Source organism: Lynx rufus, unplaced genomic scaffold, assembly GCF_022079265.1.
Source record: "Lynx rufus isolate CCGP_SWC_20201006 ecotype Redwood Valley unplaced genomic scaffold, mLynRuf1.p SCAF_36, whole genome shotgun sequence".
In the NCBI taxonomy this organism is placed as follows: Eukaryota; Metazoa; Chordata; class Mammalia; order Carnivora; family Felidae; genus Lynx; species Lynx rufus.
In genome coordinates this window covers 2265856-2293270 of record NW_025814852.1, presented here as the reverse complement: position 1 = coordinate 2293270, position 27415 = coordinate 2265856, and the positions used below count along the sequence as shown (strand labels likewise).

Sequence of the window (27415 nt, the reverse complement as noted above, 5' to 3'; positions counted from 1 at the left end):
GACGTGGCTCAAGTGCTTCTGCAGCCCCAGGACACACGTGCCGCTCTACCAGCGCTCTGGGGCCCTTTTTCCGTCTCGCGGGCTCAGTTTCCCCACTTGGGGGGGGCGGGGCCCGCGCGCCTTTGCTCCGCTCCCCGCTCCCCCCCTCCGGCGGCTCCCCAACCGGGGCCCGTCCGCCCAGCGCCCCCTCGCGGTCGCCTGCGCCCCCGCGCTCAGCCGGCCCAGCTGCGGTGCTACACCGACAGCGGCCCCCCAGTTCTTTTCCGGCGCACGCGTCTCTCGTCCCCCGTCCCGGCTCTCGGTAGGGCCCCGGGCCTACCCCAAGCCTACCCCAGGTCATGGACCCCGGACGCCGCTCCTGGGGTGGTGGCCCTTCTGCCAGGCGGGAGAAGAGCCCCGCCCTGCTCCCGGCCGTGCGGAACCAGGAAGGGAGGCCCGGTTTCCAGCCGGTCCGGAGAGAAGAGCACTTCCGGAGGCCGGGACGCACGTGCCGGGGCGCGCGCGGGGTCGCTTCCGGGGTCCCGGAGGCTGGTGTCTCTCGGGCGCTGGGTGGGCAGAGCCCGGCCGGGGGCGGGATGGCCAAGGCGCTGACCTCCAGGCGCGCCCCCGGCGACCCCGTGGCTGAGCCGGGGCTTGGCAAGAAGGTAGCTCGGAAGAAAAGCAGGAAGAGGAGGTTCTGGAAAAGCCGAGGGCGAGAAGCGAGCAAGACACCGGGCTGCGGCCCCGGAGTCGCCGTGGTCCGACCTCCGAAGGCGCCGGAGGACTTTTCCCGCAACTGGAGGGCGCTGCAGCGGGTGAGGTTTGAGGGGCCGCGCGGACGGAGGCAGAGGAAGACGCGTGGGGCCGCTGTGCGGGCACATGGCGGCAGAAACCTTGCCGACAGAGCCTGTCGCGGGAAGGTTAGCCTGTGAGGGTGGACAGCGAGTCCGCGGGAACGTGATAGAACCGGGGTTTGTGAGTGAGTAAAGACCTTGATGGCAGCTGCCCCCCGGGGTACTGATCTCTGGAAATGCGCGGACTCCGCCGGTAGATCTACACGTGTGTTGTTGTTTAACCCCCACACCGACGGTGTGCGGTGGATGCCTGTGTCGTCTCCTTTTACAGACGAGGAAGGGAGCCCGGAAAGGTTAGAGAAATTGTCCAGGACTGCAGCCGGGTGGGCAGAACCGGGTGTCCCACACCAACAGCCACTGCTCTGAACCCCCTGTGGTGCCCTACTGCCTTTCTCCGCACGGGTGGCCAGGCCCTTCGTGGAGGTTTCTTTTTCTTTCTTCCTGAAGTTTATTTACTTACTTATTTTGAAAGAGGAAGAGAGCACCAGTGGGGGAGGGGCAAAGAGAGAGAATCCCAAGCAGGCTCGATGCAGGGGTCAGTCCCGTAACCCTGGGATCGTGACCTGAGCCGAAGCCAAGAGTCGGTTGCTTAACCGACTGAGCCACCCAGGCCCCCCACGTGGCGGTTTCTTTCTGCCCGATGCTGTTCCATGCCGTTCAGTCATCAGTTCTCTACGCCTTCCTCGAAGCAAAGCTGCCGTTGTCATCGCTGTTTTCCAGGTGAGGAAACGGAGGCACAGAGCTTGAGGAGTTTGGCCCAGTGTCACAGAGCTAGTAAAAACGCGGCAGATCGGGGTGCAGACTCACCCTTCCCAGCGGGAGTTTGTGTTCTTTGCTACCACCGACCTTCAGAGTCTTCCGCAAGGTCTTGGGCTCTGTTTCGGAGCCTCGGGCGATAGAGAAAAGTTTCTTGAGCCTCTTAATACGGCCAGTGTCGTAGGGATGGGAGATCCTAACCGCCTGTCTGGACGGACAGGACTGAGGAGGCTCCTTCAGGCAAACCCAGGGTTCTGGACGATTTCTTGAGCTGTGGCTCTCCTTCCCTCTCTTTCAAGAAGGTAAAGCAAAATCAAGTGAGTGGAAAGGAGATTTATTAGGGGGAAAGCTTGTGTTTTCTGTACGTTCTACAAAAAGTCAGCCCTTCCGTGGTTAAACGTTGCAGGAACAAGTAAGTAGAAACCCACGTTGTCTCTCAGCTCGGTGCCACCTCCCAGGGTCTTAACTGCGGTTGAGAACCGCCGTGCTGGGGGCTGGGGTGCAAGGGAAGGGACACAACAGCCCTGCTTGCCTGAGCACAGTGTATGGCTGCCGGCAGCTCTTCAGCCGCCACGGGCTTGAACCCGTGGCTTGAACCAAACTCTTGGTCGAACACACGCCCCTCTGTCTTCTGAGACCCTCGAGGGGTTTGTAAAGGATCTGGTTCCCATCCCCCCTCCTCCCCCGCTTTGTTGGCCTAGTCTGCGCAGGAGGGAGCTCTAACACGAGCCCTAAGCAAACGGGAGAACAGCTTGCTCACCATCCCTTAGGCGGAGTGAAGTCATTCGGGAGGCACTTAAGGTGTTGGACGGGCGTTTAAAATTTTGTAGGAATGAGGCAGCAGGTATCAGATCATGCCTTGTAACGAGATAAGCGAAGAAGACCATCTCACCGCAAGTGACCAGGCGTGAATGAGAAGGGCTTTTGCCAAACTGTCAGATGATGGATCTCAGCGATGCCCGTAGGGGTAGACGGGGTGTATACACACGTAAGTTTTTCAGTCTCTCGTGCTTGGTTTCCAAATTAAAACGTGTCGTGTATTTTATTTTGGGTCCTCTTAGCTCCTGAAACAAAAAACACAGGCCCCGGAAAAGCCTCTTGTTATCTCTCAGACGGATTCCAAAAAACAGCCCGGAATTATCCAACCGAACAGAAAAGTCGTCCCAGATAAAGCAAAGAGAAGTGAGATGGGGCCAGAAACAGCAGCCCCAGCGGCCACGGGGGGCTCTGGTCCTTCAGTACCTCCAGCGGACAGGAAGGCGCCGGCTCCCCGCACAGAGGTCAGCAGAGTGGGGCACGATGGGAAGGGAGCCGAGAAAAGGACAAATGATGATACTTCTCCGAAAGGAGGAGACGCCAAGCGCAAGAAGTGGAAAGCTAAGGAGGCGACTGTGGCCTTGACTCCGGCCGTGCCCACCGAGTGAGTACAGGGGGTGTGTCCGCCTCCCTGTGCTGCGCGTGGCCTCCGTCAGCTCATCCCTGAGCATCTGTCTCCTGGGGGAGGCCTGGGGGGCGGGGGGGTGGCCTCTCTGCAGTCTCTCCATCACCTCCTCCCAGTGCTGTCTCTCTGTTTACTAGTTTCCCCCAGGACGGAGGCGTGATGAGGGCAGGGCCTGTTTGGTAACCGCTGTATCTCCAGGGCCCAGAGCAGAGCGAGGCCCTTAGGCCTCCGGTAAAAATTTGTGGGGTGAACGGAGGTCAGAGCCAGAAAGGCCCAAGTTTGAAACGATTCCTGCGTCTGGCCAGTCAAGTGCTTTGGTGGGGTTCCTCGTGGCCACCTGTGGTACTGGGAGGCGGGGCTTGCGAGATGGGCGGGGCTGCCCCCTCCCCTTCCCCGGGCACCCTGTGGAGGTCACTCCCACGGGGAGGGCAGGGGCCCGGGGTCAGTGGCTGCCTCCAAATGGCTCAGCTGGAGGCAGCGCAGGAGTTCGTAAGTCAGGCTGCTGGCGAGTTACCTGGGCGCCGAGGACACGGTTGCTGAAGCTTCCGGGAGAGAGCGGTGTGAGCGCCGGCCACGTGTCGCTGTGCCGGTCCGCTCTCTGGAAACCCAGGGCCCTCCCCCTGAGGCCGGCGGTCCGGCAGGAGAGGCGGCCAGACGGAAGCTAGGCGGGTAATTCTGTGAGTGTGGGCAGCGTAAATCGGTGAGGACGGAGCTCGTGGGCGCGAACGGCCAGAGGAGTGTGTCCACCCAGTGGGGTCGGGAAGCGGTTTCTAAGGAGGTGACGTTTAGCTGCGCCCGGGAGGCAGTTCACCAGGCAGACGTGTGCGTCCTCGCGTGGGCCTCTGTGTGGGCATGGTGTGCAGGTGCCAGGGGTCGCCAGAGTTTGGGGGGGGGGCTCGGGGGCGTCTGCGCTTCCCTTTTATAGTCGATGTGTGTATCTGTGTCTCGTGTTCGGTGACGAGCTTCCTGCTCTCTCAGTTCAGAAGAGAGCGTTAGCAGCCGTCGCCCGCAGCCCGCACGTCTGTGCTCTGTGTTCTTTGTGTTTCTCTGTGGTTCCTGGGTTTTGGGGTAGCGAGCGCGTCTCCCAGTTAAGAAAAGCGGCCGAAGGACCGCGCCGAACCAGTAGCAGGGGCGGCGGTGTGGGCCCGACCGCGGGAGCCCCTCCGCTGACGCCCGGTCCCTCTGCCTTCCAGGGAAGACATCTGGTTCGATGACGTCGACCCGGCGGACATCGAGGCGGCCCTGGGCCCGGAGGCGGCCCGGATAGCAAGGAAGCGGCTGGGGCAGAGCGAGAGCAGCGTCGCGCTGGTGAAGGAGCAGGCCTTCGGCGGGTACGCGGGGCCGGTGCCCAGCCGGGGAGGGCGAGGGTCTCGGGCAGGGGCTCCCCCCGCGCCCCCAGCGGAGTCGGGCAGGCGCCGCCCCATCCTACGAGGAGCCCTGAGAGCCAAGCCGGTCTCCGGGCGGCGGGGGGCGCAGCGTTGAGTAAGTGGGACCTTCGGCTCCCTTCAGCCTGACTAGAGCCTTAGCCATGGACTGCGAGATGGTGGGCGTGGGCCCCAAGGGGGAAGAGAGCGTCGCCGCCCGCGTGTCCATCGTGAACCAGCATGGGAAGTGTGTTTACAACAAGTGCATCAAGCCCACCCAGCCGGTGACGGACTACAGGACGGCGGTCAGCGGGATACGGCCGGAGAACCTCAAGCAGGGTGGGTCCTCCCTGCTGGCGAGCGCGGGAGAGGCGCCGCCTGGGTCCCTTTCTCCCCATTTATTGTTACTATTAAGTTTATTCATTTAGAGGGGGTGCGAGCAGGGGAGGGGCAGAGAGGGGGAGAGCATCTCAAACAGGCTCTGTGCTACAAGCACAGAGCCTCACACACAGGGCTTGAACCCACGAACCATGAAATCGTGACGTGAGCCGAAACCAGGAGTCAGACGCTTCACCCACGGAGCCATCCAAGAGCCCCCTTTTTAAGTTATTACTTTATTTTTTTGAGTAATCTTTCCACCCAAGGTGGGGCTTGAACTCACGACCCCGAGATCAAGAGTCGCACGCTCCTCTGAGCCAGCCGGGCACCCCCTGTCTCTTCCTTTTGTCCCCTTTCTGTTCTGGAGCATTGGCCACAGCAGGAGCCCCAATAGTCCCACGTCTCCCAGGGTGACTGTTTTCAGATGGCTCTCAGGCACATTTGTGTCTTCACCCGTGTGTCATTTGACAGTAGGGACCCAGAGAGTGTGCCGGCGTGGGGGTGAGGAGGGAAGGTGGGGACAGATGGGAGTGTCTCGTGGATCTTCGTGAGGACCTCGGGAAGCCACGGGGAGGTCTGAGCAGTGACAGGCCCGGCTCAGGTTTCCACAGGTTCCTCCCGGCCACAGGATTGAGAAGAGACTCGGGCCACCAGGGTGGAAACAGGAAGAGGGGGCACGTGCCGCCGGTGACCTGGTCATGGTCGGGGGGCGCCGTGAGAGGTGACAGGACGTGGCCCAACTCCGGGTGCACCCTGAAGGCGGAGTCCGTGGGGCCTGCTGGACTGGCCGTGGGGGAGGAGTCACCCAGGGCGACTCTGAGGTCAGGGACCTGAGAGGTCCCGAGGCCACTGCTTTCCCTGGCCCCCGCGGCCTCCTTTCTCTGTGCCTCTCAGATCCCCTGTGCGCACATAACCAACCAGGCGGTGCCCCGGCCTGACCAGTCCCTCCGGCTCCAGGCTCGGTCAGGTCCTGCTCAGCGTGGGCCGCCCTGGACCTGAGCGCTTCTGTCCGGGGGCGGGCACGGTGGCTCCGAGCCTTCCCTTGGCGGGGGAGGGAGAGGACCAAGGGCGTCTGCCAGGAGAGCAGGCGGGGCTGCCTCCAGAGCCGGAGGTCTGGGGGAGCACTCCTCGCCGTCTGTGGCGGGGGACCAGTCTTGTTTTTACCTCCGGTTGGAAAGCACGACATCTAAGACCGATTCTGACTTGAGTCAACAGTTAAAAGGACTGTCGGGTCGCTTCCGAAAGGCCACTCTCCTCCCTGCCTCTGTCGTGGCCGTGGCAGGTGTGATGGGCTCAGCAGCGTGGCACACGGCGCTAAAATCCACTTCTTCGTTCTCGTCAGGAGAAAACTTCGAAGTTGTTCAGAAGGAGGTGGCGGACATGCTGAAGGGCCGGATTCTAGTCGGACACGCGCTGCATAACGACCTAAAGGTACCGCTGCCTCGTGCGGGCTGCACCCCTGCCGTCGCCCACACCGTGTTCTGGACGCATTTCAGTGTTTGGTTTGTGGCACCTGGGTGTCGGGAAGGCCCCCCAACAGCATCAGACGCCAGTCGTCCAGTTCTCCCTGTGTCCTGGGGGAGCGCTGGGCGTTTCTCAGTTCTTTAATTTTTTTTTAACGTTTATTTATTTTTGAGACAGTGAGAGACAGAGCGTGAACAGGGGAGGGGGAGAGAGAGAGGGAGACACAGAATCCGAAGCGGGCTCCAGGCTCTGAGCTGTCTGCACAGAGCCCGACGTGGGGCTCGAACTCACAAACCGTGAGATCATGACCTGAGCCGAAGCCGGACGCTCAACCGACTGAGCCACCCGGGCGCCCGTTCGTGGTTCTTTAAAAGGCGTCCAGTGGTGCTCCTTTTACAGGAGGTAGACCTGAGGCTCTGTGAGTTGAGTGACGTGCCCACAGTGCCCACATGGCAGAGCCGGGCGCAAACCCAGACCTGGGGCCAGGTGCCTTCCCACTGCTCTAGCGTGTTCCATGTGGACAGAGCCAGGCAGCCACTGCCGCAGCTCCACCCAGCTGGACGGGGCCTGGTGCTCCTCTGAGGTCAGAGCCACCGTCTGTGGGGACGCGTCCCCTGGCGGCCGCTCCCTCCCAGCCGGCCAGTGCAGCAGGTGGCCTGTAAGCTCGTGGGTCCACTCCTGGAGCCCTAGGGGCCGTGTGCTCGGCCTCTGCCCCCGGAGGGTCTCTGCTGTGGGCGGGACTGGCCCGCCTGTTCTGAGGAGAGCCGCGGGGCAGGCGGGTGTCCGCGGAGCCCTGGAGTCCTCGGGTGTTTCAGGCGTCGCCGAGTGTTGGTCTTCATGGCCTTTTTTTTTTTTTTTTTTTAATTTTTTTCAACGTTTATTTATTTTTGGGACAGAGAGAGACAGAGCATGAACGGGCGAGGGGCAGAGAGAGAGGGAGACACAGAATCGGAAGCAGGCTCCAGGCTCTGAGCCATCAGCCCAGAGCCCGACGCGGGGCTCGAACTCACAGACCGTGAGATCGTGACCTGAGCCTAAGTCGGAAGCTTAACCGACTGAGCCACCCAGGCGCCCCTTCATGGCCTTTTAAAGTAACCCGAAAGTACTGAAACGAATATAGCAGGCGCTCTGCCCGCCGCAGCACGGTGCCGAAGTCTCAGTGGCCCCTCCCTGTTGGGCCATGCTGTCTCCTCACACCTGCTCCGTCCCTGGCGACTTGGGCAGGCTCGTGTCCGGCGGTCTCCTGAGACCGTCCTGAGGTCGCGAGATGAGCTGTTAGAACACGTTCTCCGTAACTTCCCCGATGTGCGACACCCACTCAGGACACAGGAGCACGGTGGTTGCTGGATAATTGATGGCTGTCGGTCTCCGGTTTCCGTGGTTTCGAGATTGTGTTTCTATTAACGTGGTTCTTGCTGTTGGGCGTCGTCTTTAGTCCGTGTGAGAGTTTTCCATCCCAAGTTCACGTCAATACCTGCTTACCCGTGTGTGTCACCCGTTAGGATTCCTTGTAAGAGGCTGTTTGAAAAAAGGGAGTCCCACCGCTGCACGCTGACAGCGGCTGTGACCGTCGCTGTATTCTCTTCTTCCAGGTGCTGTTTCTTGATCACCCAAAAAAGAAGATTCGGGACACGCAGAAATACAAACCTTTCAAGAGTCGAGTGAAGGTATTTAAACAAGCATGGCTGTGTGCGTCGTGGTTGTTGGCTGGTTCACGTGATGATTGGTTTTGGGTGGCCTTCTAAGTTTTGAAACTGAGAAATGTTTAAAAACCAAAAACAAAACAGAGTTTTACTGAACGTTGCCCTTTAAAAGTCAGTGTGACCGAGGGCCGGCTACCCCGGTCTCCACGGGGAGGCCCCCAGCAGTGGGAAGAAGCTGCCCTCAGATCTGCTCCAGAGGGAGTCAGACACGCAGACCCCTTTCCAGGCCCTCCCCTGCGGGCAGACCGGGGTGTCACGTGCCCTAGGTGCCCCGGGCGCTTCCGGTGAAGGCACTTTGGAGGTCCCTGGGCCGGGGCTCAGTAGGTGACCCCCCTGCTGAGGCCTCCACCCCAGCATGGCTGCGTGCTGTCCCCTGGCAGAGCGGAAGGCCATCTCTGAAGCTGCTCGCGGAGAGAATCCTGGGGGTCCGGGTGCAGCAGGCAGAGCACTGTTCGGTAAGTGTCCTGGGGTGACAGTCCTCAGGACTGGGGGCCATCCCTCACCTTGCGGCCAAGGCACTCTGTCGGGGCCCGGAAGACTTATTTTTAGAAGGCCGCCGGTCCACAAAAGATGACATGGTACAGCGGGCTTGCAGAGTGGCCGTTAAATTCTGGATGTTTGTACGTAGCTCGTCAACACTTACACACAAAAAACTGCCACATCACAGCCCTTAGGAGAAAAAGTCCCCCGTCTAGATCGAAGCCTTTACAGACCGTGCGGCCCAGGCCGGTTGTTCCCCTGGGCCTTGGGACAGGCTCCAGTGACAGGGCTGGGGGGTGCTGGCACCAGGCTGCTGGCCCACGGAACCCAGCCCCTGCGTCGAGGCCTCGGTCAGCATCCCGCCCGGACCCCCGCTCGCATCTGCGTGTCTGCGTGCATCCTGTAGGTTGCTGTCCGATACACCTCGCGAGAGGCAGCAGGTCTGTTCCTGCCTCCCTCTGGTCCTTTCTTCCCCCGCAGGCTGGCACCTGAGCTGCCAGAGCCCCGCTGGGATCAGACCCCCAGGTGGCTGCTCTGCTTGGCTTTCTCCTTGGCGTGCCCCACGTGTGGCTCGAGGGCTCGGGTCGTGTGTGCCCTGCCCGTCGCCTGCTGGGACGGTCACAGTGGTGTTCTGTGCCCCCTAGATTCAGGATGCCCAGGTGGCGATGAGATTGTATGTCCTGGTGAAGAAGGAGTGGGAGAGTTTGGCCCAGGACAGGCGCCCCACGGCCCCCACTCCAGACAGCCACAGCACCTCCCGTCCGCAGGCGGTTGTGACCACGCACAAGACAGCTCGGGTCTCCCCGTAGCGGCAGCTCTGTTGAAACATGTTCACCGTCCTGGCGGCAGGGCATGGGGGCGGCCGAGAACTGCTTCCTCCCTCTGTGCCATCCCAGACCTGGCCCTCCTGCTGCGGGCAGGCAGCACGGCGGGGCTCTGTCCTGAAGACTGACGGCAAGTCGGGGGGCGTTCTGCAGTGTGCTGTCCCCACAGCGGGGTGGCATCTTTGCCGGGGATTCGCCGGGTCCCAGGAGCCGGGGGCACCCAGCATCTACTGGGTTTGTAACATCTTCCTGGGAGGAGGCCAGACCCCTTTCTGTGCCTCGGGTCACAGGTCACGTAAAGAACCCCACCAGACTCACGGGCCGCACCCAGCGTGTGCAGTGAGCTGTGCTCCAGCCCCATCTCCCAAGTTTGCCGCGGCTGCCTTTGGACTTGGAGAGATTCTCTGAGGGTGCCGATCCTTTCTCACACCCCCAGCCCCACCCCACAGGTCCACCCGCCAGGTTTCAACTTGGGGTCAGGGCCCGCGGCGCGGCGAGGGAGGCTCAGCTCGTCTGCGTTGGGTGACCATGGTTCCCCCCAGAGGCGGGTGTCCCTCCCCGTCTGGGACAGATGTGCCGATCCCCAGCTGTGGGGCTGGAGCACCGTGCGGGTCTGTCCCGGGTGTGAGGGTCTTTGAGAAGAGTCGGGAGCCCGGCATACGGCCCGGCTTTACCAAACCGCCTGACGTGGCACAAGGAAGCCCCGGACCCACTGAGGAGATTTAACACAGGCGGGCTTTTACTGGAGGCGGAGTGTGGGGAGGTCGCTCTTTCCGCGTTTAGACGGGTCTGAAAGGGCCGCTTTTTCCACAAGGGCCACGCTGACGGGTCCAGGGCCGAGGTCTGTGCGGAGCCTGCCGAATCGAGCCCCCGGGGCCCCACCGGTGCGCCACGCTGCCCCCAGGGCGCCTGCGTGAGCGAAGTGGAACCCCCCCCCCCCACACACAAAACCTAAGGAAAATGCCGCTCACCGGGCAGCTCCAGGGCCCGACAAGGAAAGGAAGGGCGGGAGAGAAGGTGCGGGGAAGCGGGAGGCCGTGGGGTGTCTGCCTCCTCAGGGCAGAGCCGACTGTCCTCCCGCGGAGCCTGGTGGTGTGCCGGCCTCCAGCCTCAGGAGTACCTTCTCTGCGTAGGAAACCAGCTCCTGGAGAGACAGCCAGTAGGCACCGTGTCTGTGACACTCTTGGGACCTACTCGTAGGTCTTTTTGTGACCGAATCTGCTCTTCTGTGAAGAGGTCCGATCGTCCCTGCCCCTTAGGTTTGGGGGGCCCAGAGACACATGTGAAGTCAAACGGGAAGAGAGTCATGAAAACTACACACACAGAGCGGGTGCTTGGGTGGCTCAGTCGGTTGAGCGTCTGCCTCGGTTTTGGCTCAGGTCATGACCTTGGGGTCGTGGGATTGGGCTGCACACTGAGCGTGGAGCCTGCTCGGGATTTGTTCTCTCTCCCTCTGCCCCTCGCCTGCTCATGCCCCCTCTATAAAATAAAACAAAAAAACACCGTGCACAGAGCCACATCTGTTTGGCACAACGTGTCTTGTTCTGGGCCCCTCTGTGCTACCCAGATCTGGCCGTAAAGGCAGTTGGGGGCCTGGTGTGTTGGGCCCCTGCTGACACTCACCAGGCTGGAGGTGAAGCGCTCCTTGATCTCCTGGGCCAGAGGCTGGATGCCACTGGCCCGCAGCTCGGGCAGGATTTCCTCTGTGGGCAGAGCGGAGGGTCCTGAGGTCAGGGCCCAGCCAGCCCGATGCTTGTACAACCCGGGCCGGGGCACTTCTGAGGCCAGTGGGACAGAGCCGGGCGCCATCCCACTCGGGCTTAGCATGACCACACGCTGCCTCTGGGGCTCAGCAGCCGGTGACCCCCACGGTCAGCGCGGCACCCGCTGCCTTGAGTTCTGTTGAACGCACAGAAGTTGCAGGGAAGGGTTCCTTTCCTCGTCCCCACCAGTAAGCGGGGAGCAGGGTGCCTCTGACCACTGGCTTCCCGGGGGGATGACAGGGAAAGGGGGACTCGCACCGTAGGACGTGAGGTGGGCCAGCAGCATGCAGGTGTTCACCACCACCTCCGGGTCATCCTTGTACAGCCGGTACGTCTCCCGGATGAGGCTGAGGCCGCCGCCGCCCTCCTCTGGCATTGCCACCTGCAGCGCTGCCAGCTCTGGGGGGGGGGTGGGGGGGTGGGGTTCATTTCCTGCAGCTGCCTGTGCCTCGGTGTCCTCCAGGAAGGGGGCTGACGGCAGTCCAGGGTGCTCAGGATAGCAGGGACCTCCGCCACTGGCAGAGGAGGCCAGTTTCCTGCCGCCTGGGGAGCCGCTGAGGCCAGCATTGCCCCACGGGTTGTAAAGGTCGCGAAGGCATCTGCGGGCCGCTTTCCTCCTGGCGGGAATGTACACCCCTCCTCCCCCCCCCCCCGCCCCCCCAGCAGAAGGCTCCCGCTCGAGGGCTGGCCTCTGCCCGCAGGTGGAAGAGAAGCGCCAGGACGCGTTCCAGAGCGTGCCTGTAGGGTGGGCCTGGGGGAGCGCCAACGCGGCACACGTACACCCCCAGTTTGGGGTCAGGCCCTGGCTCTCGAGGGGCCGGAGCCTGGGGGACCTCACACGCAGACTTGAGTTGTCGGGCCGGCAGGTGGCAGAGTCCGTTCCCGCTCACGCTCTGGCCCCGGCTTCTGACCACCCCTCCATTGCTGAGCCAGGTCACATCTGCCCTCGGGACCCCAGCTCCCCTTCCTGTCCCACGAAGGTCGGCAGCTGCTGCAGACCCCGTGTCGGGAGAGGACGACCCTGCCGGCACCCTTTGGAGCCTCTCCAGGAAGGAGGGCGGCCCCACTCCCGCAGGCCCGGACCGCCTCAGGCCGAGAAGCAGACAGAGGCCTGGCCGCCTGGCCCCCGTCCAGCCCACCCTGTGTACCTGCCCTGAAACGCTGCGTTGGGACCAGACCTCAGAGGGGCTGGAGCACCCCTCACGCGCCAGCTGGCGGCCTGTCCAGTCTCGGGTCCCAAGCGTCTCCGAAGGGTTATTGTGCCACGAGACAGTCACGGCCCCTAGCACTGCCACCCCAAGTAACAGCGCTCAGGCTACTGGGGGGGGGGGGGACCCGTCTCCTGGGTGTTTCCATAAGCTATACCCGTAGGGATACCCGCGCTGACCTAACACCTGTTCAGAGTGTTTATGGGCAGGGAAAGAGAATCTCAGCATAGCATGAAGCTAAAAAACCCCACAAAACCAGTATGTATGTGAAAAATCTCCACGGCAACTTCTGGATGATGGGACTATAGGTTGCTCTTTTCCTATTTTGACTTTTTGGTTCTGCTTTTGGTTTGTGGGCAGCTGGCAGACACGACTTGTTGAGTCCTGGCCCCCCGCCTCCTCGGAGTAGCCCAGTCCACTCCCTGGCTCACCGGACACCTTTGCGAGGCTGGCCAGTCCCCGGTAGGCGTTGTTCACCAGTGGGATTCTGTCCTGGCAGAGCCGGATGCTTTGGAGGAACAGCGTCACCACATCTGCGAACTGGTGCTCCTTTATGCAGCCTGCGGAGGGCCTAGTCAGGCTCCTCGCCTCACGGGTGGGGTCCGTGCCGCCCAGCCCAGGCCGCTCACCCAGCAAGGACAGCAGCCAGAAGACCGCGCAGCCGGCTTCAGCCATCTCTGCGTCCGTGGGGTGGGCGGCCAGCACCTCAGCGATGAGGACCGGGGCTCTCTCCAAGGGGGTCTTGTTCACAATGACGGCTGGGATCGGGACAGGATGAAGGAGGGGACACCTAGCCCTTGAGTGCCCGCAGGAGTGCCTGCTGTGTACGCGACCCCATGCCCCCTGCCTCCCACCAAGGACACCAGGGCCAAAGCTGCTGGGAGAGAGTTCAGGCGAGAGGGGAGTTTGGGGAGGGGAGGGACTGTCTGTCCCCAGGGGGTCTCGGGGAATTTTGCACTTTGGGTGTGGGCAGGCCTCTCTGGTTTCCCAGGGTCTCCGTGGCCCGGAGCCCCCTTCTCCTTAGAACTACTGCCCAGGTGCTGCAGGGCCCAGAGGGCGCCTGGAGGAGAGGGAGCAGCCCAGCCCCTTTTCTGAATCAGAGGCATCCGCCAAGGGCATCCTCAGAAACCAGGGACTGCCCAGGAAATCCCAGGGTGGGTGGCAGGTAGAGGGGCTCCCAGGGCAGGAGCCACCAGAGTCGGTGTGGGCGGGGGGGGGGCACCCCACCCGGATAGGAAGCCTGCCTCCCCTGGGTGGAGCCCCCCTCCCTTGTCCTCCTCCCCTCCTTTCTCTTCCTCTGCTTCCAGGCTCTCAGAAGAGCCTCTCTGTGGGCTCTTGTCCTGAAGTGTTTAAGGGGCAGGACACAGAGGCCCTCGAAGGCTTGCGGAGGTGATCAGGGAGCAGTGAGGACACCAGCCCCCAGGCGGGAGAGCAGGAGGAGGGGACCCTCACCATCCACCATCAGGGCCCAGAGCAGGCTCAGGCCGTTGATGCAGATGTCCCTGTTTGTGGGGAAGGTACTCAGGTGCTCCAGGATATGCTCGAACAGCCCAGCCTCCTGGAGCTCCTCTGAGGCCGATTCTGTGGGCAAGACCCGGAGAACCCCGTCCGTCTGTGGTCCTTGCCCCCCACATTCCTGGGCGCCTACTCTGTGCCAGTCATACCCAGTGCGGGGCCCAGAAACTGGAGGACGCGGTCCATCCCCTGGGCTGCCAGTCCCAGTATCGCCCATCCCAGTACTGGGCTGGGACCGGCCTCCTGAGATGACAGCGTGATTGTGTCCCGGCGGGTGAGCCGACACCCAGTTTGCCTGATGGCTCTGATGTATGTCTGTCGTCCTGACGTGCCTCCTCACGGCACCCTTGCCCACTCCCCAAAGGGGGATCCAGCCAGTGTGGTGAGGAGCAGTGCGGGGTCCCTGCCCTTGGCTGGCCACAGGGCTCTAGGTCCCAGGGTTCACGGGCCCAGCTTCCCGCTGGAGAGAGGGCTGCTGACCCGGGGAGGAAGGTGGGAACAGGTCAGGTGCCAACGCCCTGGTCGCGATCCTCCCCGTGGCGTTCCCCATCTGGCCGCCTACGGCCTGCCTGCCTGGTGGCTCCAGGAGCCCAGGTGCTCTGGGGAGATGAACAAGGCAGAAGCCGCTGCCGTGAAGCCCATGGTGGCACCTGGCACCCGGTCGGTGTCCGTGCACGTTTGTGGAGGGAACAAGTGACCGTCAAATGGAAGCTCCGCGTTGGGAGATAAAACAGAACGACTGCGTGGGCGACACCCGCCGAAGCCAGTGCAGGTCGGGCCGCATCCGGAGCGGGCACGCCCCTGTGCCCCGGGCAGTGCCCCCGCCTCCGCCCGAGAGAGGGAGGGCCAGGCACACCCACCCTGGCTGGAGATGATGGCGAGCACGCTGTAGACCGTGACCAGGAGCTGCTCTGACTCGGGATGAGTCCGCAGGCAGCTCAGCAGGACGGAGACGACGGAGCTCTCACTCGGCACCTCGGCCGCGGGGTCCTGTGCCAGCGCTGCTTGGGCCGAGGGAAGATGCCCAGGGTTACGTCCCGAACCTGGGTTCGTGGGGCAGGTGGCAGGCAGGTGTGCCCCCTCCCTGGCTGGGGTGGGGGTGGGGGGCAGTGCCCCCACTTCGCATGGAGAAAGCCTTGCCCGCCTGGCACGGAGCACGTCCCCCCAAGTGCCCGCTGCACGACAGTGAGTGGCGCTGTGCAGCCAGGGCTGGTTTCCAAGGCTCTGCTGGCTCTGGGACGGCGTGCCAGAGTCCACATCTGACACAGGCGTGGCCCGGAACCCACCTTGGCCCAGGGTGCGCAGCAGCAGGGAGCAGGCGTGCAGCTGTACGTCAAGGATCCTCTCGTGTTGCTTCATGACGGCGGTCAACAACTCCACCAGTTCTGTCGGCCACGGCAGACCTGGCAGGGCAGGGTGACGAGGTGAGCCTTGGCATAGGAGCAGGGGTGGGACGGGTGTACGGACCAGACCAGGGACCCCAACTCCGCTAGGAGTCCACAGGGCGTCGTGCACGCGGCCCCGGAGGGACGCGGAGGCGGGGAAAGAAAGTCCTTATTGGGCGCCTGCCGCGTGTCTGCTGTGGGCATCTCGTTCCAGCAGCCCTTCTTGTCACTCTCGTCTTACAGATGAGGAAACCGGGCAGAGAGAGGACAGCTCTTGCCTCAACAGCCTGACTCTGGAGCCCGTGGCCATAACTACCCTGAGTGTGGGCATCTGTGGGTGTCGGTGACTCTCCTCAGTGCTGTGTGTGCTGGGTAGGAGTGAGAGGTGGGGGCGGGCAGCTGACGGTCCAGTGCCCGCTGTGCCCCTCCACTGCTGCTTTGTTGCCTCGTTCAGTGAGAACAACCAGAACGAGAGTGCTGGCGCCCAGGAGGCCGAGTACAGCTAGCCCGCCTCCGAATGAGGCTGGCTGGGGCAGGTGTGGCCCCGGGGAAGCTTCCTTCAGCTCCTCCGGGAAGATAAAATCTCCCTTCCTATGGACTCTACTCTGGCCACAGCCTAGCTCCAGAAGGAGTCAAGGGGAGGAATGAGGAAGAGGGAAAGGCAAGTGGCCAGTGTGAAGTCTCTGCTGCTGCCTTAGAGGGCTGGGACTGGGCCTCTGCAATCTCTGATGCCCCAGCCACCGAACGGACCTTTGTGCAAGGACGGATGGACAGATGGTTGATGGATGGGTAGATGGACGGATGGACGGATGGCTGGATGGATAAACAGACGGTTGATGGATGGTTAGACAGATGGGGGGGCGGGTGGAGGGCTGATGGATGGGTGGATAGATGGATGGATAGATGGGGGGTGGATGGATGGGTGTGTGAGTGAATGGTTGGATGGATGGATGGATGGATGGTTAGATGGGGAGTGGATAGACGGATGGACGGACAGTTAAGATGGGGTGGTGGATGGAGGGCTGATGGATGGGTGGATGGATGGATGGACGGATGGACGGACAGTTACATGGTGAGTGGATGGATGGGTGTGTGGGTGGGTCGGCAGATGGATGGATGGGTAGATGGACAGTTAGATGGGAGGATGGATGGAGGGCTGATGGATAGGTGGACAGATGGATAGACAGATGGGTGGATGGATGGATGGATGGATGGATGGATGGATGCATGGAAGGATGGTTAGATGGGGGGTGGGTGGATGGATGGACAGTTAGGTGGCGGTGGTGGGTGGATGAAGGATGGGTGTGTGGGGAGGGTGGGTGGGTAGATAGGTACTTAGGTGGGGGAGGTGGATAGGTAGACAGATGGATAAATAAATGAATAGATGGGTGGGTGGATGGATGGATGGGTAGATGGACAGTTAGATGGGGGGATGGATGGAGGGCTGATGGGTGGCTGGACAGGTGAGTGAATATAATATTCACTCTCGTGAGACAAGTTGAATGGAGAGATTTTATGAAACCGTGTTTTGCAAGATTTAAAGGATTACGAACACTTATTGATGGAGAGTGTTGGGAAGAAATGCTGTCCTTGATAGGTGGGTAAGTTGGGGTCTCCGTGGAGGGCAGTTTGCAGTATCTGTGAACTCTTCACACCCCAGACATCTAGGAACTCATCCTACAGAAACGCTCACACAAGTGCACACGGGCATGTGCCCCGGGGCGTCCACTGTGGGTTTGCTCACGATACTGGGCAATCAGGAACAGGTCAGATGCCCGTCAGTGGCAGCGGTGGAAGAGATGGGATGTCACATTAAGAACCCACGAGAAGCGCGTGACGGCAGGCTGCCACAAGCCGCACACCGAACCGTCCCGTTCCCGCTGTCTGCCGGGTAGAAGGCGCTCACCCGCCGAGAGTTCCAGGCTGCCCGTCCCAAGCAGGTGGCAACATGAGCCTCAAAGGTGTAGGAGAGCCCCTCTGGGAGAGCCTCCGGGAGGGATCACCGCTCCCCCAAAGGCCCGTGCCACAGGGTGAGCCCCGGGGGAGCTGGGGAGGGGGTGGGGGCTCTACCTAGCTGCTCTTCCGGCATCGTCAGGAGCCTCTTCAGGGCTTTGAGCTGGACTTCGGGTCTGCTGGAGAAGTTCTGCATGACCTCTGCAGGAGACAGGACGGCATGGGAGGAGCCCGGCTGGCTCGGGGACCCTTCCGAGGGCCCCATCTGTGGGCACCCCGCTGCTCACGGATACATATGATAGGGCATGAGGGGGCGCCCTTCTCCCCACTTCTCAGGCCGAGCAGCCTGTCTTGGAGTCTCACTCGAGGCTCGACATGGCCAGGGTTCTGCCCCGAGCCCAGGGCTCTTCCCACTCTGCCTCTGAGCCTCCCCGCAGGGGTCTTTGCCTTTGATTCATGACAAACGCCCCCAGCCCCCAAAAGGAGCAGCGGTCTCCGGGTGTGCCCATTGTAGAGCCCTTCCCTATCCCCTGGCTGACTCAGAGCCCCTCCTGCACCCGTGTCTGGGCACAGGGCACCCCGTAGAGGCCCACAGCTGGGCCCTGCAGCTCCCCTCGCTCTAGATGAGGGAACGGGCTCAGAGGGGGTGGCTCGCTCAAGGCCACTCAGCTTCAACCGGACCTAGGGACCTGCCTCCAAAGCCCGGGACCGTGAGACTCAGGGAAACAGAAGCTAGGGCCTCGTGAGCACCCCTTCCCCAGAAGCGGGGGCAGAAGCGGCAGACGGGGGAGGGGGGTCCCTCGTCACAGCAGCCAGCGCAGGGAGCCACAGATGGGGAGGAGGGCTGGGAGAGTGGAGCTCGAGTGGAAACTGAGGGTGACCTGTAGACCTCGTCGTTCACCCAAGACCTCAGGGGTACTGTGGGGAGCCGCGGGGCGCCCCCGGCCAGGGGCACTTGGTGGAGATACGGTGCTGTGTGTGCACAGGCACCAGGTGACTGGTGGCACCCCCGACGGAGGCCAGTGTGCGTCACGCTGCACGGAGCCCCCACAGGGATGCGCCTGCCAGTCTGGCAGTGTCCGGCGCCATGACGGGCATCGGGGCCACCGTGTGCCAGGGCATGGAAGCAAAAAGCAGGCAGTTCTGGGGGCTGTAAGAATGAGGGGGCTGCTCGGCTATGTTGAGGACCGTGGAACAGGAAGGGAAGGGAAGCAGGTGGGGGCCAGGCACGAGGATGGACGCTTAGAGGTGGCGGGGGTGGGGGAGGGGACGCGAGGGGCTGGATGGAGGGGAGTGCCCCGAAACCTTCCCAGCCACCGGCCGCATGTCGGGAGCAGACCAGGGGACTGGGCCTCAGGGGAGGTAAGAGAGCAGTGCCAGGGCCCTCCCCATCCGGTCCCCGCCATCACCTATGATGCTGGCGATGCTGCCCCCTAGCAGCAGGTCGGTGACAGAGTCAGGCATCAGCTGCCAGTGCGGTGAGAGAGCGATGCTGGAGGACCTGAAGTTGCTGCCCACGAAGGTGATGTGTATCACTTCCCTGGAGAGGAGCGGAGGCAGCTGGCTGGGCTCACCTGGGGGCTCTCGGGGGGGCTCAGGGTGGCCGGCAGGCGGGCGCACGGACGCCGGAACCCCACCTTCCCGTTGGGGACCCCATTCGGCGGCACCTCTCCCGACGTCGCAAGCATGCCCCGCTGGCGCCCCAGCCACTCCACCTCCTGGAGGGGCCCCGGGCTTGCTCCCAGGGCGAGGGAGGACGGTGCTGGGCCCCGGCAACCTCACCCGCGGGGGCTCCTTCCTCGAGAAAACGTATTGAAAGATCAGATGTTACTATTGTGTCGGTATAATGGCGAGTAGGGCCCAGGCTGGACTCGTTGTTGTATGTTCCTGTTTTCCTTCTTATTTGAACGTAAATTGCAACGAAGACCGGTCCTGGTCCTCAGGGCCTTGGCACCTGACGGAGGAGCCGGAGCCGGCTCCGTTGGCTGTGAGGTCACCGGTTACCGCGGTTTGGGACGGCCACACTGGGAAAGCCAGTGGTCCACGGATGGGACGGCGTGTTTGCGGCGTTAAAACACCAAGTGGCGGGGAGACACCGTGAGAGGTCCACGGGAAGATTAAAACACGGCCCCAGCCCCCAGCTCACCTGATTGTTATTCGCTCCGAAGGGTTGATCCGCAGCATTGAAGGCAAGAGGGAACCGAAAGTGTCCGCGTTGGGGATCTTCTTCTCCTCCAGGGTCTCCAGGACGCCCCTGAGGCCATTCGGGAGGGTCCGGAGGGACTTTCTCAGAAGCATGGCTTCTGTTTTCTGAGGGGACACAAACACCGCTGCTTCCCGCGCTGCGTCAACGGCGCCCCGGCTGGGCCCGGCCCCGGCAGAGGACTGGCTGGCCTGTCCCAGGGCCACCCTGAGGGGGCCAGAGGTGGGAAGGCTGGGGAAGCGAGCCTGCACGGCTACCTGGGGGCCCCGGGTGACAGGCAGCCCCTGTGTGTTCAGGCCAGCCTTGGTCACTTTCCTGTGGCACCTGCATCCCACCGCGGGCCGGCTAGCGCACCTGAACGGGGCCTTCTCATCCACAGGAGGCAGTGAGTACGCGGGGGGCCCGCTGTGAGGGTTAGCGTGGGGCGGTCTGCCTGTCATGGTCGTTGCCCTCCTCACCACGCCGGGGCCCCGCAGGCCCAATGTTGAGTGCGAGGGTCCCCCAGCGGCTGGGACGGGGGGTTCCTCACGGCCCGTTGGAGGCTCAGAGCAAGGCAGGAGGATGCAGGTGGGAAGAGTGAGCCCCTTTTGAGCAAGGTGGGCAGGGCCGGCCTTCTGGGGACGTGGGGTGTGGCAGGGAGGGGCAGGCAGAAGGCAGCTCACGTCTGTGAAGGAGCAGCTGGCCATGTCCAGGATGATGCAGCCCAGGGACCAGACGTCAGATCTCTGGCTGAAGGAGAAGCGGAGGGCCTCGGGCGCCATCCAGGACTTCTGACAAGGGTCTGTCGGCAGGAGAAGGTGTCAGATGTGGGAGTCCTGTCTCCCTGGGAAAGTGAGGGGAGGCTCACTTTCACCAAAGAGGTGCTCTCTTTGGAGGGAAAGGAAGAGGGCCCTGGTCAGCGACATCCCGGCCCTGGCTGGTCTCAGACGGCGAGGCAGGTGCCCAGCCAGGCTGGCCCGTGTGTGCACACACGCGTGTCTCTGCACCCAATGTGGCTGCAGAGGTGGCCCAAGAGCCGTGAGCCAACAAGGCTGAAACTTCCGCCCTCTCTGACCATCTTGCCCCTCTAAAGGTCAGAACCCGGAGGCAACATTCCAGTTTCCCCGCCCTCGTTTCTAAAACCTGAACCCCAGACAAGGAGCCAAAAGAGCAGGGTCACCAGTCTGTTAGTCCCTGATAGACCTCAGGCAGCCCCTCCCTCTCCGGGCCTTCATTCCCCAATCGAACGGTAAAGGGGTGAACTCCAAGGACCCTCCTACGTTTCCAGTAGACCCACCCACTCACCCATCCGCCCACACGTCCATCCCTCCGCCCATCTATCCGCCTGTCCGTCCATCCATTTGTCCTCTAGGCAACCAGGACTCTGAAATTCTCAACTATGGTTACTCTCTCCGTCCCTGACAGCTGGCATGGGCTTGAAGCCCAGCTCCCTTTGCCCCACTGTCCTTCCAAAGGAAGGAGAAGCCGTCTCCCCTTACTCCCCATGTCTACCATCTCCTCGGTTATTTTTAGGGCTCAGTAAAGTAACCCAGCCCTCACCGGTGCCTGGCACCCACCAGCTCTCCGTCTCCTTCTGAGGCCATTCTTCTCCTTCCACGAAGGCTAACATTTCCTGGGTGTCTTTTGGACCCTGCGTGCGCCCCCTCCCCTGCCACGGTGGTACCCCTGCTCAGTTACAACCCAGGCAAGGGGGTCTCTTTGGAGCCCACCAAAGCCCATGGGGGTCTGTGGGGAACTTCTGAACAAGGAGAGGTTTGACCCGTTCCACCAGGGGGCCCCGCCCTCTGGGATCTGGGAACGACCCCACTAACCCCACTGGCAGCGTGGCCCCTCCCCCAGCCTGGGACGCAGCCTGGGACGACCCCGGGCCACCTTCCTCCGCGCGGATGTTCCACTTGGCTTTGTCCATCATCAGCGTGTTGGAGCTCAGGTCCTGTAATTTGCAGTGGTTGCTGCTGCTGAGGACTATGTTGGAGGGCTTGAGATTCCTGAAACGAAGAGGCAGGACTCTCCACCCGCCCCCACCACCGGCCGCCACGGGTGACCCTCCCGGGGCAGGGGCCAGCACCTTGAACCTCCCTCCCTGCTCCCTGCCCCACCCAGTCCTGCTCCGCTCTCCGGAAATGCCCCCCTTGCAGCCTGCTTTTTAAATACTGCTTCCTAAAGAAATAAAGTCTACTCCGTTCTTCTAAGTGGCCAGCCAGCCACAAGGAGGAAGACACCTGACCGTCTGCCGTTTCTCCACTGCCATCTCGCTCGCCTCCCTCCAGACCCTCGCTATCCATGCATCTGCTTAGGGATTTGGCTTTTGACCATTTGTTGAGGTCCAGTGACATCAACACTAAATCGTGAGCATTCTCTTTGTCCACGTGGTCCACGCGGTTCTTCTCTCTTCCTTTAAACCCAGCGCGGATTCCGTCCGAAGCCATTCCCAGCCCCTTCGGCCCATGGATGCCACAGGGTGAGCGAAGCCGTGCTGGTGGCGATCTCAAGCTCAGCCCCGGGGACGGCGGCAGCCCCGCCAGCCGGCCAGAGGCCACGGCGCGCAGCCTAATCTCTTTCCTCCGAATGCGGTTATCTGGCTGCTTGCTCTCCCTGCACTTTAGAACCAACCTGCCCCGGTCAGCTTACGCTTCATGAGGCTGGGTGAGTCACCGCAGGTGACGTGGAGGGGCTGGCCGTCCCTTTACGCCTGGGAGCTGCTCTGGAAAGGTGCCCGCTCTTATCCTGGCTGCGCTGACCCCGGCCACACCTCTCCGCCCTGCCCCTGCCCCTGGGTACTGACACCTAAGGGGACTCAGTGCCTTCGCTCCCGAAGCAGCCTGGCCGCCCCGGTCACCTGTGGATGATGTCTAAGTGGTGCAGGTATTCCAGAGCGTCCAGCACCTGGCCCAGCATGTTCTGCATCCACTGGGGGGAAAATGAGAGACGCCAGGATTGGAGGGGTCTCCCGGCAGCCGGCTTAGGCAGGTCAGCGACCACACAGAACAGCCGGTGGGATCATGGTGTATTCTCTCCTTTTTTTTTTTTTTTTTAAATTTTTAAATGTTTTTTATTTATTTTTGAGAAAGAGAGCGAGAGAGAGAGAGAGAGAGGGGGGGAGAGTGCGTGTGTGCTGGTGGGGGAGGGGCAGAGAGAGAGGGAGACACAGAATCGGAAGCAGGCTCCAGGCTCTGAGCTGTCAGCACAGAGCCCGATGCGGGGCTTGAACCCACAGACTGTGAGATCATGACCTGAGCCGAAGTCGGACGCTTAACCACCTGAGTCCCCCAGGCGCCCCTCTCCTTGCTTCTTAAGACAGGCCCAAAGCCCCACAAAAGTTCAGAGCCAACGCAAGAGGCTTCTGCTTCATGTGCCTTTGAGGCTGAAGTGTGTGCGGCCATCCAGACAGTGACAGCACGTCAGCCAGGGCAACGCCCCAGTTTCCAGACCACCTGCCCCTGCCTCCATCTCAGAGTCCCCGGGTGCCCTGACCCCAGCCCTGTGCTCCACCCCTTGTGGCCCAGGGGCCTTGTGGGGATCAAAGATATTGAAATCTTTATTGCCTACTTGAGGTTTGCCTCTCCATGCCATTGGAATGAAAAGTGCTCTGACAAAGAACATTCTAGAAATACTTTATGTCAGAAACAAGATCCATCTAGTGTCCAGGGCAGTGATTTTCTTTTTTTTTTTTTTTTTAATTTTTTTTTTAATGTTTATTCATTTTTGAGACAGAGACAGAGCATGAATGGGGGAAGGTCAGAGAGAGAGAGAGACACAGAATCTGAAACAGGCTCCAGGCTCTGAGCTGTCAGCACAGAGCCCGACACGGGGCTCAAAGTCACGGACCGTGAGATCATGACCTGAGCCGAAGTCGGACGCCCAACCGACTGAGCCACCCAGGCGCCCACTAGGGCAGTGATTTTCAAACCGTGTTCCTAGGAACCCCGGACTCTACCCAGGGGTGTCAGAGAGGAGCTGAGCGTACAAGACCCCGGGCTTCCACTCTACCCTCCACCAACCCTGCCATGCCCCCTGATTAGAATAGATTTGCCTTCCTTGCTGGGTTTCTGAGAACATTTTGTGCTTGAAAGGGTTCCACCACTAACAGAAAGTTTGAAACCTACTCCAGAACCGACCCTGAGGCCCACGTTGGGAGAGGAGCTGCGTGCCCTTCAGAACCCCTCAGTGGTGACATGGTGCCCACAGGCCCCCTGAGCAGAGGGGCGCTCACAGCAAAAGCAGGCAGAATTCACTTGGGGTGCATCATCGGCAATGTGAAAGCAAAAATGACCTCGCTTAAAAGGCAACAGGAAAATATCCTCATGACCTTGGGGCAGGACAGGCTCTCAGATAGGCTCAAAGGCGCTAACCATAAAAGAAGGACAGAGAACCGGACTTCATTACAATTCAGGAGTTCTGTTCATCAAAAGACAAGGTTAAGAAAGCAAATCAGGAAGCCACAGCACCAACAAGAAAAGACAAACAACCCCAACGTTTAAATGGACAAAAGACTCGAACAGGCACAACATCCAAACGGCTAAAAAGCACTCGCCACGATTACTGAGCTTCTCTCAAATTAAAATGTGATTTTTAATTAAAATGGCACAGAATGCCGTGTTGGCCAGGAAGCAGGAACCGGAATGCTCACAGCTTGTGCTGGGAGTAACCCCGAGTCACCCAAACTGTGCCGGACACTGGAACATGTACGGAAGCTACTCACACACACACACCCGCTCTGCGGTCCAACAACTGCATGCCCAGGGATTCCTCCAGGAAAGGTGAGCACTTAGGTTGACCAGAAGGCACATCCAGCATTGTTCATGGCAACCTGATTCATAATAGTCCGAAACTGGGAACAAGCCACGTGGCCAGACAGACGTGGCCCCACAGTGGGGCGGCACCTAGCCAGGACACGGACAATTTCATGATACATTCGCATAAGAAACCAGACACAAACGGTGACACGCTGTATGAGCCCATTAATGTGAACCCCAGGGCAGGCAGAAGAATGTCTGGGCAGAGAATTCCAACCGTGGGCATGGACAGGGACTTCTGGAGCTCCAGGAGTGTTCTGCATCTCCAAGTGGGGGAGGTTACGTGAGCGTATGCCTGGTACGGTGCACCAAGCTGTGCACTGAAGGCCTGTGCATGTCACAGCGTGAAAATACCTCTAGGCATAGATGTGAGAAAAGATAAGGCACGTCCGCCCTCCCTTCTGCCCCCGATTGAGGTCCAGGTGGCCCCCAGGCCTGGTGTTCTAGAGAGTCTGTCTCACCTCGGAGTCAATGATTGTCTTTGTCTCCCTCTTCTTCTCAATGACCTTCTGGAAGCTTCCATGGTTGTACTCCATCACCAGGCAGAGGAACAGAGAGGAGATCTGCTGGGGACATGAGGCCTCAGCCAGATGTCACAGTCCCAGCCCCCACAAGCCCAGGCCTGGGCGCCTCTGCGAGTCTGTGAGGGCCTCCCTCCACAGGGCTATGGGAGCACTGCCTGCAGTGGGATATGAGCCCCCCGCAAACAGCCCCTGCTCACGCCTCTGGCCTCATCTACCCTCTCGTCCCCTTCCGTCCCTGTTCCATCTGTATGAACCCCTCAGACTTTTCTGAAAGTGGCCCAGGCCTTCTGGCCACTGCATACACAGACCCCCGCGCCTGGGACCCCTTCTTCACAGGTAACCATTCAGTCTTTAGGGCTCAGCTTACGTCCGTTTCCTCTGTCAGGGGAGCCTGGCCCGGGTGGGACTCCAGCAGACCAGGTCAGGGGCCTCAACTCAGGGCTCTCAGAGGACCCCTGCTTTTCCTTCCACGGTGAAATGCCCTCTTGGCTTTTCTGTGTTTCCTTGAGAGCGTTACAGGGCGCTCCGAAAATATTCGGGGTGCACACAGTGATGGCCTCTCCCTAAGGCTTTCCTCAGGGCCCAGCTGAAGAGGGGGAACATGTATGAGGGGACCCTCCACTCCTGCTCAAGCCCTTGGTTGCCACCCGCCCCTCCCCCAGACAGGGACACCAAGGCAGAGGTCTGAGTCTGCCAGGAAGCCTTGTGGCCTCCCTTCACCTCCAGGGCCCCGGCCCCACCCAGCTCAACCCATCTGGGACGATTTGCAGGACTCTGGATCCCTGTAAAGACCAGAAGTCACACGGCCTATGGGGTGAAACACAGGGCTTGGGGACTTACAAGACCCTGATCTGAATCTTAACTCAGCTGCCACCGGCTGTGTGGTCTCGGAGAGCTCCTTAACCTCCTTGAGCCCCGGGGAAATGAGGACACTACGTCCAACCTGCAGATCTCCCAGGCTGTAGGGACGGCCATTAGTAAACTTCAGGAGCCGCAAACGTCAAGGGTCCAGAGGCCAGGACAAACTGATGCCAAATAAGGGGGGAGAGCAGGGACCAGCTTCCTGAAGCCCGCTCCTTCCGTGAAAGTCAAAAGCTCCCCCTCCGGAGGGCAGACTCACGGAGCCTTTGGCTGCAGGATGAGCTCAGCAGCTGAACACACAGGGCACCGGAGTCCAGCCTGGCAGGCCCGGCCTCCCGGCTGGGCCACGGACTAGGTAGGTAACCAGGAGGGACTGGTTTCTCTTAGCCTTTCTTTCTTCCCTAAAGTCGTATACTAACCCCTCCTCCACCGAGACTCCTGCGGGCTCATAGGAGATGATGCCCACAGAGTCCCCAACGGGGCCCCGGTAAGTGCTGAGTCAGGGGCCGCCGCATTTACAGTCCCTGCCATTACTGCTCAAGGGGTTAAATGGCATCGGGGTGCTCTGTGCTCAGCTGGCTTGTTCCTGGAGCCATCGGACGCCAGCTGAGCCCAAAGGTGTCAGCTCTGACCCACCTGACTGTTCCACATGATGAACAGCTCCTGGTATATGGAGATGTGGGCGTGCCGGAGCTTCAACAGTGGCATCAGCTGCAGGGACGAGAGCAGAGAAAGTGGCCACGTGCGGGAAACACTGCTCCTCAGCTAGTGCTTCTGTGTCACGTTATCCCGACAAAAACGCAAGCTTCTGGCTCTGAACGGGGCTGGGGAGCGCGCACGAGGAGGGTATGCAGTCTCGTGCTTCAGAGTCAGACAGCCCCGTGTGGGTCCCGGCTCTCCAGCATGTGCCGGCTGTGCTGTGTGGCCGAGGAGAGGCTCCTCAACCTTTCTGAGCTTCTAGCCTCATCTGAAAATGGCAGTAACAGTGACACCTGCCTCACGGGGGTGTCGAGGGCCAAAGTGAGCTCATCCAGGGAAGTGCCTGATGTGGACGGCACAAAGCACGGTCAGGGTCAGCTGGAGAAGGTGGTGCGGCCACAGGGAGGCGGGACACTGATGCACTTGCCCCCACCTTGCCTCCTGGGTGGCACACACTTGGGGCTCCAATGGCCCACTCCCGGCTGACGGTGCTTGAAGAAGCCACGCGGCTGGGCCACAGCAACGGCGGCCGTAGCCACCAGGAGGCAGGCGGCCAGCCGCTGCTGGTGGAGGGCTGGCTGCCAGCGCAGGTGGCCCAGCGGAGTGGGGAAGGGGACGGGGTTGGGCACAGCTGTGGTGGCGTGGGGGCTGCGGGAGGTCTCCCACGGTCTCTGTCTCACTTTGTCGGGATGTGGCCTGGGTCCTGCACTGTGCCTCCCTCACACTGTGGACTGGACAGCTGCGTGCTGGCAAAGCTCAGGAACCGGTGATTCTGGCAAGATGGCAAACGGGTGACCACACAGGAAGGGAGGCATTTGCTTCATGCAAGTTGAAGTTGAAGACAAGCAAAGGAAAACTGCTCGGAGCCTTTGGGCAATCCAAGCGCATGCGGCTGTTAGTGCGACTGTTATAAGTTAGGATGTTATTGCGGGTTCTGACCGGTAGATTGAAGGAACGTAAGAGAACGTACATTTGCTTTCTCAAGCACTTCCAAACTTCCCAAATCTTCTACTGTGACTGGTGTTTTTATAATCGAAGGGACAATGTTTTAAAAGATGGTGATCGGTAGATTAGTCTTGGGGCCTGGCCACCTTGTAAACTTTATCTTCTTGGGGCACCCGGGGGGGCTCAGTCAGCTAAGTGTCTGACTTTAGCTCAGGTCATGTTCTCACGGTTACTGAGTTCGAGCCCCACATTGGGCTCTCCGCTGTCAGCAGAGAGCCTGCTCTGCATCTTCTGTCTCCCTTTCTGCCTCTGCTCATTTT

General features: G+C 61.1%; 2 protein-coding genes across 4 annotated transcripts in view; one reads left to right on the top strand and one right to left on the bottom strand.

Annotated features, from left to right (window-relative positions):
- Window positions 1-501: 501 nt before the first annotated feature.
- REXO4 (REX4 homolog, 3'-5' exonuclease) lies at window positions 502-10638 on the top strand. 3 transcript variants are annotated; one of them, XM_047093866.1, is made up of 8 exons: window positions 502-794; window positions 2651-3009; window positions 4224-4361; window positions 4540-4733; window positions 6115-6203; window positions 7829-7903; window positions 8320-8394; window positions 9064-10638. In XM_047093866.1, exons 1-8 carry the CDS (start codon window positions 576-578, stop codon window positions 9226-9228), a joined length of 1314 nt encoding a protein of 437 aa, XP_046949822.1. In that variant the 5' UTR covers window positions 502-575; the 3' UTR covers window positions 9229-10638. The 3 variants fall into 3 exon arrangements, with proteins under 3 accessions (XP_046949822.1, XP_046949824.1, XP_046949823.1); XM_047093868.1 differs by lacking the exon at window positions 502-794 and adding an exon at window positions 1378-1553; XM_047093867.1 differs by lacking the exon at window positions 502-794 and adding an exon at window positions 1560-2577 and having other exon boundaries at window positions 2702-3009.
- STKLD1 (serine/threonine kinase like domain containing 1) overlaps window positions 10298-27415 on the bottom strand; it is a 22983-nt gene continuing 5865 nt past the window's right edge. Inside the window, exons 4-19 of the mRNA XM_047093716.1 lie at window positions 26088-26162; window positions 24528-24629; window positions 22110-22180; window positions 21143-21258; window positions 19933-20051; window positions 19214-19377; window positions 18477-18607; window positions 17185-17268; window positions 15016-15132; window positions 14590-14730; window positions 13667-13795; window positions 12844-12972; window positions 12646-12774; window positions 11265-11405; window positions 10867-10946; window positions 10298-10387 (exon numbers count right to left, since the gene is read on the bottom strand). Coding sequence (XP_046949672.1) covers window positions 10298-10387; window positions 10867-10946; window positions 11265-11405; window positions 12646-12774; window positions 12844-12972; window positions 13667-13795; window positions 14590-14730; window positions 15016-15132; window positions 17185-17268; window positions 18477-18607; window positions 19214-19377; window positions 19933-20051; window positions 21143-21258; window positions 22110-22180; window positions 24528-24629; window positions 26088-26162 — 1818 coding nt within the window. The remainder of the gene's footprint in view (window positions 10388-10866; window positions 10947-11264; window positions 11406-12645; window positions 12775-12843; window positions 12973-13666; window positions 13796-14589; window positions 14731-15015; window positions 15133-17184; window positions 17269-18476; window positions 18608-19213; window positions 19378-19932; window positions 20052-21142; window positions 21259-22109; window positions 22181-24527; window positions 24630-26087; window positions 26163-27415) is intronic.

Excerpts from the sequence above, each read along its gene's own strand:
- REXO4 (XM_047093866.1), top strand. The coding sequence starts at position 576 with ATGGCCAAGGCGCTGACCTCCAGGCGCGCCCCCGGCGACCCCGTGGCT. Across the intron at positions 6,204-7,828 it reads CGCTGCATAACGACCTAAAG|GTGCTGTTTCTTGATCACCC; the intron begins GTACCGCTGCCT and ends CTCTTCTTCCAG. Across the intron at positions 8,395-9,063 it reads AGCAGGCAGAGCACTGTTCG|ATTCAGGATGCCCAGGTGGC; the intron begins GTAAGTGTCCTG and ends TGTGCCCCCTAG.